Genomic DNA, 18156 nt, shown 5'->3' with positions numbered 1-18156 from the left:
TTAGGACTTATAGAATGTCAGCATATTGAGATCTCCCAGTCCCCTCTGCCCACCCCCTGTCCCAACATCAACCAAGACCCTTAGCCCCTGTCCCCCACCCCTACCCGGCTGTATCTGGTTGGAATCCAATAAAAATGAAACCAATTTAATAACAAACTTCAGGGTTTTTTAAAATTCTCATGGGAAGCATGGGGGCAGAAAGTAGGGGCTGCTGGGGGTCCCTGAGGGAGAGGCCTGGCTTCAGCACCAAAGCTGACCCTGAGTCATAGGGCATTTGTGGAGAATGACCCGTGTGATAAGGTTAGAGGTCACACTTCAGGAGTGCCCGTGCTGTTCCCAGCGCTGTCCCCTGTGCTGCCTGCATTCACTCCCCCGTGAGCTGGGTCCTGTTATGACCCCATTTTACAGGTGGGCAAAGGGAGAGTCAAGTCCCCAGCTAGGGAGAAGCAGGGTGCTGAGAGGGACCAGTGGCACTGGGCTGTCCAGGGGAACTCTTGCCCTGAGCTTGGTCCAGGGGCGGAGCCAGCGGCAGGGAGGAAAGAAGTGAGGTGCAGACTCCCTCCCTCCCTGCTGCGCCTCTGGAGCTGGCAGCTTCTCCCCCTGGGGCTTCCCCTGGCCAAGGGCAGCTGAAGGGGGACCCGCCCCGTTGGTGGCTAGAAACCCAAGGCGGGGCCCCGCAGAGGGGTGTCTGTGGCCTCAGTGCTGTGTGGCCTGGGGGAAGTCGCTGCCCCTCTCTGTGCAGTGTGCTCATCTATAAACTGGAGGATTATGGTCGTCTTTTATGCAGGGAACTGTTTGAGCTTCCTATGGCCGCTGTAACAAAACTTAGTGGCTTACAACAACTGAGATTTATTATTTGACAGCTCTGGGGCTCAGAAGTCTAAAATGGACCTGCAGGGCTGGTCCTTCCCGAGGCTCCAGGGCAGCGTCGGTTCCCGCCTTTTCCAGCTTCTAGAGGCGCCGCATCCCTGGCTCGCGGCCCCACCTGCATCCTCAGAGCCCGCAGCGCAGCATCTCCCGTCTCTCTCTGCCTCTGACCCTCCCGCCTCCCTCTTATAAGGACCCTGGGATGACGCTGGGCCCCCTGGGAATCCAGGGTCACCCCCATCCTCATCTAATCAGCAACCTTCACTTCCCCCTGCCGTGCCACATAGCATATTCACAGGTTCTGGAGATGGACATCTTTGGGGACTGTAACCCTGCATGCCACAAAAAACTGAGGCATTTTTCTCAGAAATGCGAAGTCATGAGAAATTCGGGAGGATCTGGCATCCCGAGCCCTTGCTCAGGGCGATGCCAGGGATGCAGAGAGCCCGGCCCCAGCTCCTGCAGCGCTCCAAAAACACTTCTCGAATAAAAGAACAGCTTTACTATCTGCAGAGGGTTTGACCCTGATGTGGGGTGGCCGGCCAGGGCTGACACACAGGGGCCACTTTTCAGGGTGAGCTGAGGCAATCGGTCCCATTTCTAGGCCTTAAGGGAGGACTGTCCATTGGGGCTCAGTGGGGTGGTAGGCACATTGGGGTGCTGAGCAGATGTCAGCTGGCATCTGCTCTCCTCCCCCACAAAGGGCCCCCAACCACTCCAAGGAGGGGTCATCTTGAGGTAGGCAGCGGGGTCCCTGGGCACCAGCTGCCCCCCACCCTGCCTGTCCTGGGTGGAGAAGTCCCCAGGGATGTCATTGCTTGTCCCAGCCTGGCCCTTCTGTCCACCCCCCAAACCCCACCTCAGGATCAGGCAAGTAAGGCACTGCCCTGGCATCCAGAACTCAGTCATCAAGATCAACATTCTACGAACAAAATTAATTCATGCCCCGAGTCCACAACCCTTTAGATAAAGACAGGATCCACTCTGCCTTGGCATGACCCTGCCTCACTCCCCACACCCGAATCCTGGCCCTGGTGCCAATAAAACTTTATTTACAAAAACAGCCGGCCAGCCCAAGGGCCATAGTTTGCAAATAAGATGTTTTTTTAATATTACATTATTATATTACAATGTTATTTATCTTGATTACTGGGTTGTTGTTTTTTTTTCAATCACGCTTTTAATGAAATGATCATAAAATAACAGTTTCTCATCACTGTACATTAAGACTGCACACTTCTAAATGGAGAAATCGATGAACTGCTTTACTATGACACTTGAGGGTTGCATACCTGCAGCTATGACCTGAATTTATCCAAACTCTCGAGGGAAGTGAACTCGGTGTGATGACTGACCGTAGCGGTGGCCAGTACAGGGGTGCGATCACGGTCCCCCCTTCCTGGGAAGCGCGCGTAGCAGGACATGATCCCTCTTCCAGTTCCCGGTAAACAAAACAGCTATAACCCCATCCCTCGCCCTCCCCCTCGAGGTATTTGTGAATGGGCCAGTGCCCAACCTGGGGTCCCCCAACAGGGGAGGGGGAAAGCAAGTGATGGGTGGGGGACAAAGAGGTTCCCCTCAGCACCTGGCCCCCCCGGGGCCCCGCCAAGTGGAGGCGGGGAGCCCTGGGGATCCTCCCTGCCCTGAGTGAGGTCTGTTATGCAGCGTATTTGAGGTCAATAAATTACAGCAATAAACAGCAAGGTGAGGTGGGGGAGGGGTTCCTGGTAGAAAATTAAAGTGGGGTGACAAGCCCGGGGCAGGGTGGGTGGTCCTAGGCAGGGGGTCCCAGGCAGCCTCAGTCCCCACAGCTCACACCCACCCCCTGATTTGGAAGGTCAGACTGAGGTCAGGCCCCGCTCCACCACCCGCTCCTGGCATCGGGTTCACAGGTTCAGTGATGCCCAACCTGGCTCTGGGGAAGAGCAAGGGCCTTGGTCCCTGCAGGGGGCCGGCAAGGCTGGGATCCCTGGTCTGTTCTGAGGCCTGGTGCCTCTGCTTTCGTCCTCCCCCCACCCACCAAGCCAAGGCGACGGGACGGATGCGGCCACCTCTGCCCTGAACCCTGCCCTCCCGGCTGCCCAGGCCTCACCCCGACTCCGGACAGCCACGGGCAGCGCGGCCGGGGTCCCTGGTGGATCGCACTCCTGCACACGGCCAGTCCAGTGCATTCTGACGGGTGGGAGTCGGGGTAGCCCACGGCTGCGTGAGGTTCTGAAAGTCCGTCTGGGTCCAGATTGTTCGTTTCACAGGCTGAGGTGTGCGGCTATGCTGCGAGTCTGAGATTCGTATTTGCTTAAAGGTTCCTCTTTCCTTCTTTACCTTTTCTGCAATCCTGGAGGAGCCCCGGCGGCGGTGGGCTGGGTCTGGCGGGAGCGTGCGGTGGCGGAGCCCGGTCTGCCGCTCACTCGCCCCAAGTCTGAGAAATAAATACATTCGTCACTGCACAGACATTGATACAAAAACAACACTGTTCAGAGCGTTTGCGCCGTCCGTGCAGTGTTTGCCCAGTGAGCCCCTCCCACGGCCGGGGTGGAGGTGGGGGTCCCCAGAGGGCGGTGACCCGCCGGAGCCCACGGAGCTGTGCAAAGTTCCAGGCTTTTTGGCGCGAGAGGGACCCTCACATCAACACACCCGAGGGTCGCAGGCAGAGCAGTGGGATGGGGGCGCACCTCCATCCCAAGGGCCCAAGCCCAGGCTCAGGTCCTGCGGCCACAAGTGACAGCCACCCCTGCTGTGCCAGCTGGCAGGACCGCCAGGGTCTGGCCAGGAGGCCTGGGGGGGGCCAGCTGGGCTGGGAGAGGCCGGGCTGGGAGGAGGGCTCAGGGGCCTCCACGCCCGCCCCAGGGCCTACTCAGAAGAGGCTCCGGCGGAAGCTGGGATTCACTGGGACTGGCCTTTTATCTGCTGAGGTCTGAAACTGTAGAAGTTTATGTAAACAAACAATGAGATAAATATATTAGTATCTTTTTTTCTGAGCCCATTGAGGTTCCACACGCATCCAAGATGTGCTTGGTTTAAAAAATAGGTTTTGTGAATTTGGGTGTGAGCTTTTTTTCTTCCCCTTTTCTTTTGGTCGTTGTTTATCCTCTTTCCTCCATGACATCTGCTATTTTCTGTTTCCTGTTTCTCCAAAACATTCAGGAGTTCAGCGACTAAAGCAGAGAACTGTAAGCCGCCCTTTGGCCTCCAACAGCCTAATCTCCTGGTGAGGCTCTAACACACATCCACGCACACACTCACGAGCTCACACTCCGCATGAAACCAAAGGAAAAGGAAAGCAAAACCAAGTGTCGTGTTAACCCCGCCCGCCCCACAAACCCTTAAAGTCTTAAGTAGGAAACTAGTGTTTCGCTTTCTTGTTCAAATACAGAGAAGGCTCGATGTATGATATAATATTCAGGTGGGCACAACACTACATCGCACGAAGGTCGTCGAGTGAGGGCCTCTGCGCCCGGTCCCCGAAGCTCTGCCTTGAACCACCTGCTTCACCGGGGTCCACGCCCAGGGGCGTGTGTGCAGCTCCCGCTACAGACTTCTGTCGTGTGGCTTAAGTGCCGACGGCGTAGGGGGGTCGGGAGAGCAGAAGCGCTGCAGGGGCCCCGCCCGACTTGCTGGAACACGAGTCCCCGGAGGGGAGAGGAGTGGCCGGAGGCCGGGGGCACCCCAAGGGCTCAGCAGGGCCCCGCGTGGCCCTCGTGCCCTCACTCCCGATACCCACCACTCGGGTCCCTGAACTCAGGCTCTGGTTTCAGCTGGAGGGTCTCTGGAGGGGTGGAGGGTAGGGGTAGGGGATGACTCTGGAATCTTTTGGTCTGAACTTAAAGTAGAAAGAAATAAAAACCTGAAGCAAAATGAAGAAGATAAAGCCACTGGTCCAGCCCTGTGGCTGCAGCAGGCTGAGGACAGTGGGGCCGACCTCTCAACCTCGGCCTGGCCTTGCGAGCGCTGCTCTGGGCCCAGGGAGGTGTCTGAGGCTGGCAGGGAGCCCGAGGCGAGAGGTGAGGGTAGGGTGGGATTCAGGGCTGAGCCCATGGGTGGCAGCCAGCCTCCCCCTGCCGGTGGGTGGGAGAAGATGTACACACCCCTGTGGTCAGCCCCTCCGCACTGGTCAGGTAGGGGCTGCTGCTCTCCCGAGGTGAGGCTCTTGCAGGCCCAGGGGACAGGATGGGGGGTGGGTCTCACTGCTGCCCCATCCTGGCCTGGCCGGGAGCCACCAGGAACCTGTCCCACCATGTGGCTCCCGTATCCTGGCACCTGCTCCTGTGCCGGGGGCCCCCCAGGGGCTAGAGCACCCATACCCCAACTCGGGCCCAGGTGAGAGGCAGCTCGGGCTCCCTGACAGCAGCACACTCAGAACACTTTCAGGGTGACCGCCTGGCCACACGCGCACCGCACGGAGGAAGTACAGGTGCCCCTTCTGAGAGGGGGCACAGGCGGGGGGCCCAGGAGGGCGACAGGAGGAAAACACAAGTGTCACGGTCACAACGGCCATCACCAACCAACGTCCTGTTCTCGCGAATTCAAGAGGTAGCAAAAGGTCAGAAGTCTCTCCACCTTGATGGTTTTTTCCTTTTGTTTTGTTGGCATCACCTTAAATTCTGTGCCTGAGGTGAGTGCCTTGCTTGCCTCACCCTAATTAGTCCTGGATGGGAGGCGTGGCCCAGCTGGGTGACCCCACAGGGTCTCCTGAAGGAAAGAATAAGCACTCGTGGTCAGCAGGGGTCTGGGCAGTGAGCAGGCCACTTCCTTGGCACCTCTGGTCCCTTCTGTTCCACCTGGAACAGCCCAGGATTTCTGGAATCCTTGTCCCATATAATTGGCAAATCCTTCCCTGAGCCTGCCATTCTCCGACTGCATGATTCTGAAATCTGCCCAAATCACAGGCTGCCCCATGGATTAAGACAAAAAGTATAAATTCTATGAATTACAGAAGCTGAGTGCTGGGAAAGACAAAATATTGAATCAAGTTACAGACCCTCACGCTCGAAAAGCTGGCTGTTAGCAGGTCAGTGTGGCCCAAACTGTGGCAGGAGACCCACTTGGAGGACTCCGTGAGATGGATCTGTCTTCTTTCCCACACCCAGGGGGCACCCAGCGATGGCCTGTGGACCCCTCTGCCCAGCCTGGACCTGCTATGTGACCATCCATGGACTCCAGCCCTCTCTGTGCTCACTGCCCCTAAGGGAAACGAGATGGGGCGGAGGGAGAAACTCAGCATGAAAGACACTCAAGCTAGGAAGCAAGAACGTCTTTGCATCTTCGCATCTGCAGTGATTTCTTGGTTCTTCCATTACAGAGGGGAAGAGGCTGGGTTTCAGCTGAGACACCTCTCATGCCTCCGGGCAGGTAGGGCAAGCCTCAGGTCCCCAGACAGCTTCGACAGTGTGTGCTGAAGCTAGAATTTCACACTGTCTGGCTTTCCCTGGATTTTCACCCTTCTTGATTTTCTGTGTATGGTAATTCTATATCAAATGCCTTTTTCTGAATCAATGCATTAAGGTGGTGGGGGGAAGGGAAATGAGTTGATTAAATTTTTAAAGAAAAATCCAGCTTCTGTGGCTGTCAGGAGGCAGCAAGCAGGAGCCACTTTTCTTTATTTGCTGGAACAGAGAGGGGTGGTGACTGACCCAACATCACACAGCAAGTCAGAGCGGAGTTGGGGCTCAAATGGAGCAGTACCTGCCAAGGGTCCTGGGATGGGTCAGAGGTGGGGGCACGCGCAGTGGAGGCTTCTCAGATGATCCTGCAGAAGGGGAAGTGGCTCTGGGGAAAGTGAAAGCCACAGATGAAAGGGTCACCTGGTCAAATCTCTCCCTAAACAGTCACTGCTGGGGTTCCCTGCCCTCCCCAAAGGCGGGGGAGTCTAAAAAGTCTCTATCCTCCCCACCTCTCAGGGCTCCCCTCTGCCACCCACCTCGGGTAAACTTTGGGACCTCCGCCCGTCTTCCCATCTCCTGCCACCCGCTTTCTGCCCTGGAACCGGGTGGCCTTCATGGGGAAGTAACGCAGAAAACTTCCCCTCCTGCTGGGGCCTGCGGTCTAACAGTTGCCTGGGCATTTCCAGCAACCGGTCAGACAGTCCGGGAGGCCAGGGGCTGCAGCTACTGGGAGTTTGTCCCCAAGATCCCCCTGCCCCGAGGTCACTCCAGTCCTGAAGCTAGGGCGCTCCTAGAGGGGGACTGTGGCAGGGAGTGGGCAGAAGCAGCTGCTTTTCAAGGTTGGGCAACCTGGAATCTGGGTGGGGCAGAGCTGGGGCCCAGGCTGCTGCCGGCAACCACACAGCTTGAGGGGGCTGAGCTCTGGGGACAAGGCCTAAGCATGGGTTCCCTGGGTATTGTCACCGGCCCCCAGCTTCTTCCCCCACCCCCTTGAGGTCTTGTCCTTACAGCTGGACATTCTGTCCATGTCACAAAAGTACAGGGTCCTTCTCGCCGCCCTGAAAGGTTGATGGGCGACATTTGCCCAGAGAAGTCAAGCAACCCTCCCAGGGCCACACAGCAGGTGCTGGGCCCCTCCCACACATACCCTGCACTCTGACCTTCCCCCAGCAGCATGAGTAGCCCAGAGCCACCCACCGAGACCCCCGGGGCCAACGCCCCGACCTGGCTGACCCAGCCCACGTACAGCAACCTTAGTGAGAGCCTGGGAGGGGCCCCGGATGGGGGTGGGACAGGTGATCGGTGAGGCAGCCAGAGCAGAAAGGTTGAGTGTTTCATTACCATGCAAGGAACGCTCTGCCCCATGATGGTTTAACTAGATCACAGCAGGGATTTTTTGTTGGTTTTTTTTTTTCATTTTTGCCGTGCTGCTCGGCATGTGGGATCTTAGTTCCCCCACCAGGGATCAAACCTGTGCTCCCTGCATTGGAAGCGCGGAGTCTGGACCACCAGGGAAGTCCTATAGCAGCTTTTTAACTACCTTTAATAAAACTCTTTGTTTAAAAAAAAAAGCAGCTGGATAACCAGCTTCTAAAAATGAGGAAACTGGAGTTCAGAGAGGCTCAGTCACCTGCCCAGAGCCACACAGGGAAGTGGGGGTCACCTGTGCTGAGCCAGATGTTTCTCTGCCACTGACTTGTCACTCCTCTGAACCTTTGTTTCTTCATCTGTAAATTGGAGATGGCATCCTTACCCCACAGGGCATAGGGTAGTTAGAGTTGGTATTTTTTCCTTTTTTTTTTTCGGCTGTGCTGCGTGGCTTGTGGAATCTCAGTTTCCTGACCAGGCATTGAACCGGGGCCACAGCAGTGAAAGCTCCAAGTCCTAACTACTAGACCACCAGGGAGCTCCCCATTGTTTCCATTCTAGAGATGAAGGAATTATGGCTGAGGGTGGAGCCATGCGCACAGGACCCCGCTCTGTGTGTCCTCACGCCCTTCCCCCACTCCCTCCCCGTGCCCGCCTGCTGCCCTCCAAGGCCTGCTGCTCACCGACATCTGAGCGCCCCGCTACTGACCCGCAGCCCCTGCCCAAGAAGACCCTGACCAGGGCCCAGTCGCTGCCCACCCACAAGTCCCCCAGCCCCGGCCCCACTCAAGCAGGGCAGCCTCAGAAGCCCCTTCTGGGACCCCGCAGTGTGCACGAGAGCCAGGCAGGCGACGACAGGGCGGGGCCAGCCTGTCGCCCTGCAGAGCTGCCCTGCTGCTCGCTGGACACGGAGCTGGGCCTCTCTCTCCGCCGCGCTGGAGGCCCGGCAGCTGGAGGGCCTCCGCGCCGTGTACGCCCCGGCTGCACGCCCGGCTCCTGGGGGGCCTCCCGGGCCCCTGCCGCCCCGGCCACCGCTTCCGCCTCCTGGACAGCTCGCCCTGCGTGGAGAACTGGGACGCCCTCCACCACCGCCTGGTGCGGAGGGACAAGGAGGCGTGGCACCTCCTGGCTGCGAAGGTGAGCCCCGCCTTCGCCCCGCCTCCGCCCCGCCTCCTCGGAGGTTTCCCCAGTGTCCCGACCAAGGCGTAACCCAGGGCTCTTTAGACTGAGGTCCAATTGCTTATTTTGCAACCAACATACGAACTAACACCGTCAGCCCTTGGAACCGCGTTTCTCAGGTGTGGGGCGACCTACATTCAAATCACCTGGGAGTCTTGTTAAAATCTCCCCCACGACTCTCAGGGGCCCAGTAGTCTGCATTTTAACTCACTCACCCGTGAATTCTGGCGCGAGAAACCCACAGCCGGCTGATAGCTCCCACTTTCCATCATCATCTTCAACAAAATATACTGAGCACTGTTCCTTCATGTCTTGTGCTGTTCTAAGGACTTTTAGACACTTTCATTCAGCTAATCCTCATGCAAGCGTCACCACGTTTCGTTATAAGATGCTTCTGTTTTAGGCACCACCAAGAAAAAGAAAAAAAAGATTCCCATCAAATAAACCAGACTACCAAGTGTCAGACACATCACCATTTTGGAGGAACCTCACCCATTCGGCAGAATGTGTTATCATGGACCCATTTTACAGACCGGAGCATGGAGGGAGTAAGTTGCTGCTGGCTGTGAGTTCTTTAGTTGACAGCTCCGTCCTGGTTCCATCCATCTCAGAGACCCCTGGGGAGTTTATTTTTAAATATCACACTCCCAGAGCCCCACCTCAGCACCTGTCCTTTTTAACCCCTGCCCCAAGGTGATTCAAATGTAATCCCCAGGGCTGATACTCCCCTACTTTCTAGAAAGAGCTTTGCTGTTCAGTACTGCAACTGCTGGCCATGGGTGACTTCTGAGCGCTTGAAGTGGGGCTGGTGCCAATTGAGATATACTCTGAGTACCAAATACACACCGGGTCTCCAAGACTCAGTATCAATAATAATAACAATAATGTAAAACATCTCACTAATACTTTTGTCATTTGGTGACCTGTTGAATGATAATATTTTGGATAAATTGGATTACATAAAATAGATTATGAAAGTTACTTTCAAGGTCATAAAACTCAGTATCAAAAAAAAAAAAGCCTAATTAAAAACTGGGCAGGGGACTTCCCTGGTGGCGCAGCAGTTAAGAATCCGCCTGCCAATGCAGGGGAAATGGGTTCAAGCCCTGGTCCGTGAAGATCCCACATGCTGCAGAGCAACTAAGCCCGTGCGCCACAACTACTGAGCCCGCATGCTGTAACTACTGAAGTCCGTGCCCCTAGAGCCCGTGCTCTGCAACGAGAAGCCACCACAATGAGAAGCCCGCGCACTGCAACAAAGAGTAGCCCCCGCTCGCCACAACTAGAGAAAGCCCGCACGCAGCAACAAAGACCCAACACAGACAAAAATAAAATAAAAATAAATTTATTTTTTAAAAACTGGGCAGAACACCTGAAGAGACATTTTTCCAAAGAAGACATACAGATGGCCAACAGGCACATGAAAAGATGCTCAACATCGTTAATCAGAGAAATGCAAATCAAAATCACCATGAGGTATCACCTCACACCTGTCAGAATGGCCATCATCAAAAAGACCACAAATAACAAATGCTGTCGAAGGTGTGGAGAAAAGGAACCCTGTACACTGTTGTTGAGAATGTAAAATGGTGCGTCCACTGTGGAAAACAGTCTAGAAGTTCCTCAGAAAACTAAAAATAGAACTACCATGTGATCCAGCAATTCCACTCTTGGGTATATATCCAGAAAAAACTGAAAACACTATTTAGAAAATATATATGCGCCCCAGTGTTCATAGCAGCATTATTTACAATAGCCAAGACATGGAAGCAACCTAAGCGTCCCTCAATAAAAGATGTGAAATATATCTACAATGGACTACTACTCAGCCATAAAAAAGAACAAAATAATGCCATTTGCAGCAACATGGATGGACTTGGAGGGTATTATGCTTAGTGAAATAAGACAAAGACAAATCCTGTAAGTTTTCAATTGTATTGGAATCTAAAAAATAAAACAAACTAGTAAATTTTTTTTTTTTAAGAAGAAAGAAAGTTACTTTCACCTGCTCCTTTTCACTTTTTAAAATGTGGCTACTGGAAAATTTGAATGACACCATGGCCCGAGTTGCATTTCTAGTGGACAGCCCAGCTCTGGCACCTTAGCTGTCATCTTCCTTGCTACCAAGTGGCAAGCATCCGCCCCTCTGGCAGAGTGGAAAGTCCGATCCCCTAAACGCTATCCTCCCTGGTGTAGCTTTCCTTAAAATCATACTGGTGACCAACATCCGAATTAACACGAACCCCCCGCTTCTGGAGGGATACAGCGATGGTGGGCAGGTTGGGTTGGGTGGGAAGTCTTTAGAACACGTAGAGGCACTGGGCGAGCTGTGCTGGTTTGGTGGCGGGGAGCTCTGAAGCGTCCCTCTATCCCGCAGGTGCCCAAGCCAGGAGCTGACAAGCCCCACCCGTGTGGGCTAGGGCCGCAGGCCTCGCTGGCCCCGCATTTCAACCACCAGGAGCTGTGTGGTCTGGCGCCTGAGGGCGCACTTCCCGAGACGCCCTGGAGCAGCCCCGTGGCGCTGGCGGCGGAGATGCCGGAGCTCACGGTGGTCCAGTGGCCTGTGGAGACAGGCGCGCAGCCGCCCGAGGAGTTCGCAAGGCCGTGCCCCTGGGGCTCCTGCAGCCCTGGAGCGCCCGGAGGGAGGCGCGGGCTGTGGCCCTGGCCGAGCTGCGGCCCAAGAACCTGATGCTGGCGGCACTGCGGGGCTGCTTAGCCGCCAGGCCCCAGCGCCTGCTCCTGGCGGACTTCGGCCGCGGCCCCCCGCGGCCCCCCGGCCGCCCACGCGCGGCAGCTGGGCAGCCCACTCCGAGAGCTGCTTGGCCCGGGCGCAACCTTGGCCACGTCCTTGGCCGTGGGCCTGCAGCACCTGGCGGCCCAGCTGGCCCGCGCGCAGCCCTCGGAGGCCGGGACTTGCGGCGCGGTGCTGCTCTGGGCGCCCGCTGGGGTCCTGGCTGCGGATGCGCCGCGCTGCTGCTGGTCCTGCACCTAGCCGAGCGGGCCGTTGGTGGGGAGGTGCCCAGCCTGGAAGACTGGCTGTGCTGTGAATACCTGGCCAAGGCCACCGAGGACTCCTTGTACCTCGCCCTGGAGCTGCTGTGTAACTGATCCTTCCCGTGAGCAATGCACCTGTTCCAGGGCCTCTCTAGGAGGCAGGTCCCCCTTCCCAGGCCTGGGGCTGGTGATAGGGTGGACGCCCCCTTCCAGCAGGAACCAGGAGGCCAGCAGAGGATGCAGCTGAGAACTTGGGCCCAAGGCCCCCTAAGAATTCAGGTGCCCCCCTTCCAGGGCTGGGGGCTAATGTCCAGTGCCTGCTGAGGCTTTCTGATGCCAGAGATGCCCACCCCTCTCCCAGGTGTGGAATCCCCGACAGCTAATGTCTCTCCCAGTGGGTAGAACGGCTCCCACCGCCTTCCAGCAGAAGCCAGGATGCCCTTCTAATGCTGGGGTCTGATGGCCACTGTCTCCATGACAGTGTGGACACTCCTCCGAATGGTGGCATCAGAGGCATTCCTGGCCCTGGAACACCCCCTTGTGCTGTGAACGACCTTGTCATGAACTGCTTGGGGCCTCCAGGAGGAGGGAGGCTCCCTGGAACCTGAGACAGCCAGCCCACCCCAGTGGGGTCTGGGCTCACCTGCCCAAACGTGCCCATGCCCTGCACCCCCTACTCCCTCCACCCACCGTGGCCTCCTTGTTGTTCCTCTGTGGCACTAAATTCCGTCCAGCCACCAAGTCTTTGCATGGCCTGTTCCCTCTGCCAGACTGTCCAAATCTCACTCACCTTTTCTAAGCAAATAAAGTTGCCCCTCCTGGGCCCTCTCTAGCTCCGCGCCCTGCCTTCCCCGAGCACTTGTCACCACCTGGAAGTATTTATTCATCTCTTTACCTGTCACCTGTTCACCTCACCTATCAGGCTGTGAGTTCCCTGAGGGCAGGGGCCAGGCTGAACACACGCTAGGCGTTTAATTGATGGAATAAACAAAGTGGTACACATCAGGGGACCTGAGAGAGAGAATGAGGTCTCGGTTTATACCTCTGAAAAATGTACATAGGAGCCCTGAGGGGTCCCACTGCCATAGCCTGGGGTCTCCAGTCACGCCCCTTCACTCACCCCAACCCTACCATGGCGATCCTGGGGGGAACTTTCTGACCCCCAGGTATGACCAGGGCCCTCTCCTGCTCAGACCTCTCCCATGGCTCCCTAGTACCTTCACAGTACAATCGGGCTCTTCTAAAGGCTCTACATGCTCTCTGGCCAGCCCCTCCTGCCACATCGCCATCTGCGGACGTGCTTTCTGGCCTCCAGGCCTTGCCCATTGTTCCCTCCACTGCAGACACTCTCCCCTCTACTTCTGCTTCAGACTCCTGTACCTCCTCCAACACCCCGACTCCAAACCCCTTTCTCGGCCCTTGCCCTGCTGACGTGGACTGGAGTGTGTCCAGCTGTCTCCCCAAACCTTTGAAAGCCAACCCCATTATCACTCAGGTAGCTGAATAGCCCACCCAACCCCCAAATATACTTGAATCCCCTAAACTCCATCCTCCTCAGTAAAAGATACCCGCTTGGCCGCCTGTTTGTCAATCGCCGGGCCACGCTCGCAGATGCAGCCAGCAGGTGGCGCTGCAGCCCCGCAGCTCTTCCGCCTTCCACCCCCCACCTCACCCCAGCCCCCCCGCCACTGCAGTGTCTTTGCCTTCTGGCTCTCAGACCTCCCCACCTCTGCCCCGGCCAGGACACCCACCAGCAGCGCTCCTGCCCCAGCACGACACTGTACAAAGGCTAAAGGGCGGGGTGCCCACGGCTAAACACCACCCCACCCCCAAGCTGGAAAAGTCCCGGGCAGCCCCTGCCCCGCCCCACGCCACGCCACGCCACTTCCCAGGACCCAGTAAACAGCTTCAGACTGGAACCAGGCCACTCCAGCCAGCCTCAGGCCTCAGCCACCGCAGGGAATGGCACTGGGGAAGGCGAGTGACGGCCCAAGGTGTGGGGTGGGGCAGGAGGTGGCGGGAAGGCGAGGTATGGAGCAGCCGGGGTGGAGCCCCAGGGCCGGGCTGCCCACAGGAGGCCAAGGCTGGCTGTGGCCAGAGGTGAGACCGGGCCCTTGGCTTCCCCACCCCTCTGTAGAAAGAAGGAAGTGTGTGTACGGGGGTCACTCAGCTCAGGACGCTCACACAGCTCCCTGAACCCCAGGCAACCCTGAGGCCCCTCTCCCCTTGGCCCCTGGCCACCCCTCCACCTGCCCTCCATTTCGGACAGCGCCCCTGTCAACACCACTGAGCCAACACAGGTCTTGGAAGGGCAATCGTTTTATTTGGATTTTTGAGAGCAATAGAAGGGTAGATTAATACCTATCTTTCCAAGTTAAGAGACCTAAGACTGTTTCCAAAAGACTTCAAATAAGAAACTCCTCCTCAAGGTACAAGGATAACCTGAATCATCTTAAACCAGCAATAAAAAAGTAAAATATAAATTTTTATTTAGAATTAAAGCAAACACTTCAGTATCACAAACACAACATTAAACCTCAAGAAATACACGGCTAATTTGGAGTGAGCATTTATTTGCACAATTACGACATGCGGACAAAGCCAGCAGGTGAGCAGGCTGACGCAGGTCAGCGCGCAGTTGATCACACCACCCGCCCGAAGCACGGCAGCAAGTGCACACGGAGCGGTCTGCAATCGAGCCCCAGGGGCCTCAGGGGCATCACGCTACTCCTCCTCACCAGAGGACTCCCTCTCAAACGTGTAGGCCATGAAGCAAGCGTCGGGTCTCTTGGGGACAAGGGGATGCCCCGGTCTCACAATCTCAAAGCCCAGAAAGCTGAAGGTACGGAGCAAGGCGGCTGCGGAGGAGACACCATCAGGTCAGAACCACCCCGTCCACCTGCAGGGCCCAGAGCCCTGCCGGCCCAGGGACCGCCTGAGACAGAAGGCCCGAGTCTAGGGCAAGGGGGCTGCTCACAGGGTGTGGTGCGGCCCCCGGACAGCATGGACCCCACCCTAGGCCTGGCCTCCAGGGCAGTGGGCAGCCTCTCCCATTTCCTCTCCCCCGCGTGGAGATCACCCACCTCGGTCATCGCGGTTCTTATGGAGGCAAACGAAGACGTGGTCAGCGCGGAGCTGCTCCTCAGCAAACTCGAGGAGAACTGCGAAGCTGAGGTTCCAGCGTCAGGGCCCGCGCCCCTGCCGCCCCACAGGGGCCCTAGCCCAGCTCTCCCACTTCTGTCTGTGGCCTCATCTGCATACTGGGAGCACCAGCCTCTCCCGGGTCTAATCCAGGGTCAGCCTTGCCACTGCTGACATTGGAGCCAGGTCATTCTGGGGGACTGTCCTGGGCACTGTGGGGTGTCCCTGGCCCCACCCACGTGACACCAGGAGCAACACCCACAATGTGACAACCATAGATGGCCCCTGGAGTCCCCTGGGTGATACTGCTGATCCACTGCTTAAAAGGGGAACCCTCACTCCGGAAACAATAACCACTGCCTGGCTCCTGACTCAGGCTTCCCTCCTCTGGAGTCCAACTTTGAGGTGCAAACACAGTTTGCCTTGCTCTGCCCCCCAGGCACACACAGGCCCGCCCTCACCTGTCCTTGCTCCCCTCGGGCAGAGCGCCGCCTGGGATCTCAACGTAGAGGCAGCTGTTGCTCAGCACCGCTCTCCAGTTAATGTGTTTGGCATCCGTGAGCCTGGACTGGACGTTAAAAATTCTCGTCTTGTTATTAGACGTTAGTTCCTCTGTTACATTCAGCCGATTATCCTGTGGAAGAAGACCAAACCCAACCTTGGACGCCAGCCTTCACAGCCTGGGGATCTTCCCCCTTGCTACTCTGACAGTTTGGAAAACCCAGAAAAGCACCCATATGACCCTGCAGCGCTGTTGGGGTGCGGGGCCTCCCGGGCCTCTGAGGAACGGTGGTTCCGCCCAAGGCCAGAGCAGGACCCCCAAGCTGAGGCGCAAACATGAGGCGCCAACAGCTACTACAGGCTCAGACAAAGCCTGCGCTGCAGTGCGCACCTTTGTTCCTTCCATCTTGGATTCAGGAAAACCATGTGGAGAGTTCCTGGCACACAACAGGTGCATAAAACATTTCGTGGGTCTGGCTACTCTCCCCCTCCGCCACCTCAGGTACCCAGAAGTCCGAGGAAGAAGAATACTTACAGAGTAAAATAAATTAGCTGAAAGACTGTGATCCCTCTGACTATTCCCTCGCCCACCTGGGATCTTCAGGGGTGGGTGAGGGACATCAGGAGCACCACCGAGGCCCTGGGCCCAGGTTACTACAGCAGTTGATGGACGCCCTGGAACTGGAGAAAAGGTGCTGGTGAGCAGCACTGGGGGAGACGCCCCACCTCCGCTGACAGGGCCCCGAACCCAGCAAGGCCAGCAGAAGACCAAGGCCTACCAGAGCCCAGCTCCCTGCAACGCGCCTCCCTCTCTCAAGCGCAATGTTTACACCGGGTGCAGAATCAACATCTGCCTCCGTCGGGTCAGCAGCCACAGGAACAAGAGGCCACTCAAATCCACCTCCTCGGGTGGTGACGCCGATTAAAGGTCCAACCGGTCCCGAGTGCCTCTTCTGCCCAGCACTAAGTGTCGCCCTATCCAGCCCTGCGCCAGGTTCTACTTCCCACTTCTAAGTCCAGCGCTTCAGCTTCCCCTTTTCCACTTTGCAGTCTCCAGCAGACCTGAACCTCTAACAGCTTTTTCTTAGGAGTCCAGCAAAACCGTCCTTCCACTGAAGCAGCCCCTGCTGCGGCTCTTTCGTTGTCGGCACCCGCCGGGAGGCGCGGGACCCGTTCGGTGTCCCCGCAGGCGCAGAGAGACGGGCCCGCGCAGACGCCCTCCCGCGCGCACCCCGAGGCCTCCGCTTGCGTCATCTCGGCAGAGCGGCCCTCGGCCCCGGGGAAGGTTTTCACAATCGCGCAGCCGGCAGCGCCAGCAGCCATTTGCTGCGCAGTGTCAACAGGCCCCGCGGTCGCCTCCATTTTGCTCGGCTCCCATCCGGGGCGCCCGACCCGCGGGCGGCGGCATCTTGGCTCAGGGCCCGCGCGAGAGCACCCCCGGGGCCGTGGTCTAAGACCTCACGATCCGTGGCGAGCGCGGCTCACCTGGACCCCCGGCCCCGGCCACCCTCGAACCAGCCGTCCTATAGGGGAGAGGCGGGCCGGCAGCCACGCCGAGAAGGGCCCCGGGCGCCGTCTACGTGGCGCGGCCCGGCTCCGCGCATCCTCGGGGCTGAAAAGTGACCGCGAGGGCGGCCGCGTCCCGGGGCCACGTCGGGGTGCGGGATAGGGGGAAGGGCCGCTCCGCTGAGCGCTCACAACCTCCGCGCCCGCAAAGCGCAGATTCCCGCGACCCGCCGGCCCGACCGCCCCCCAAACCCGATCCCGGAACCTCGCACCCCCAGACCGGACTGTGGACTCCTGTGCCCCCAAACCCAACCAGGTTCCCTGGCGACCCCCAATCCAACCGGAAATCCTCGTGTCCCTCCCCCAATCCGACCAAGTAGCCTGCGGGCCCCTCAATCCAATCAGAGACCCCCTTTGCCCCCACCCGCCCCGCCCCCACCCCGCCGAGAACCCGCCCCCGGCGCGACTGTTGCCTCGACAAAGGGGCGGACCTCGCGCTCCCGGGACTTCCGTGGCGCCCCGCGGCCAGGCCCCTGCGGGCCTGCGCGGCGGCGCTTCTGGAAGCTTCGGGCGGGGGCGGGGCGCTCACCTCTCGCTGCTGCGGTCTCCGCGGCTGTGCAGGCTAAGGAGCGGCATGGTGCGGGTGGCGTGGACGGTGGCGCTGGGTTTATCCCCCTCCTTCTCTCTGGCGAAGCAGTGGCTGTTCAGGATCCGCTGCAGGGAGGATTTCACCATCCGGCCGCTGGGGTCCGAAACCAGGAAAACCTCCGCTGCGCCTCTCCGCGCCCCCGCCGCTGCTCGCCGTTCGCAAAATGGCGCCTCCGCCTCCGCCCGCCTTTATACGCACAGCGCCCAGGCCACGCCCCCCCACGCCGCGGGAACGCGGCCGCACGAGGGAGTGGGGCCATCAGGAAGCCGAGGCGCGCCCGCCCCTCTCGGCGTCTGATTGGCAGACGGCGAGGGACATGGGGTGGGGCCGCGCCTCGGACTGAGCAGGACGCGTCGGGTCCCGCCCCCTCCGGCTCCCCGTCGTAGCTCTGCGGGCGCGCGGGGGGGGGCGGGGCCGGCGTGGCGTCGGGAACGCGCGCCGCGGGCCGCGCCGCGCCTCGCCCCGCTCCGCTCCGCCCCGCCCCTCCCCGCAGCCGGGCCTGGGGGCCGAGGCGTGTCGCTGTGCCAGCTTTTGGGGGACTCGCGGTGGCTACGTCTCCGCGGTGATCCC

General features: G+C 58.4%; 2 protein-coding genes across 2 annotated transcripts; one reads left to right on the top strand and one right to left on the bottom strand.

The window, feature by feature from the left end:
* Positions 1-7422: 7422 nt before the first annotated feature.
* Positions 7423-11903, top strand: PEAK3 (PEAK family member 3). The gene is given in 8 exon segments (XM_073801972.1): positions 7423-7550; positions 8530-8593; positions 8595-8753; positions 11173-11392; positions 11395-11561; positions 11563-11735; positions 11737-11767; positions 11769-11903. Coding segments are annotated over 8 exon segments (1077 nt in total).
* Positions 11904-14342: 2439 nt separating this feature from the next.
* OAZ1 (ornithine decarboxylase antizyme 1) lies at positions 14343-17751 on the bottom strand. Its single transcript, NM_001289802.1, is given in 5 exon segments — positions 14343-14647; positions 14873-14958; positions 15392-15564; positions 15967-16112; positions 17527-17751. Coding segments are annotated over 5 exon segments (684 nt in total). The 5' UTR covers positions 17673-17751; the 3' UTR covers positions 14343-14513.
* Positions 17752-18156: the final 405 nt, after the last annotated feature.

This window comes from Tursiops truncatus, chromosome 3, assembly GCF_011762595.2.
Source record: "Tursiops truncatus isolate mTurTru1 chromosome 3, mTurTru1.mat.Y, whole genome shotgun sequence".
Lineage (NCBI taxonomy): Eukaryota > Metazoa > Chordata > Mammalia > Artiodactyla > Delphinidae > Tursiops > Tursiops truncatus.
Note: the sequence above shows the minus strand (reverse complement) of the source record. Positions and strands in the feature narration are given on the sequence as shown.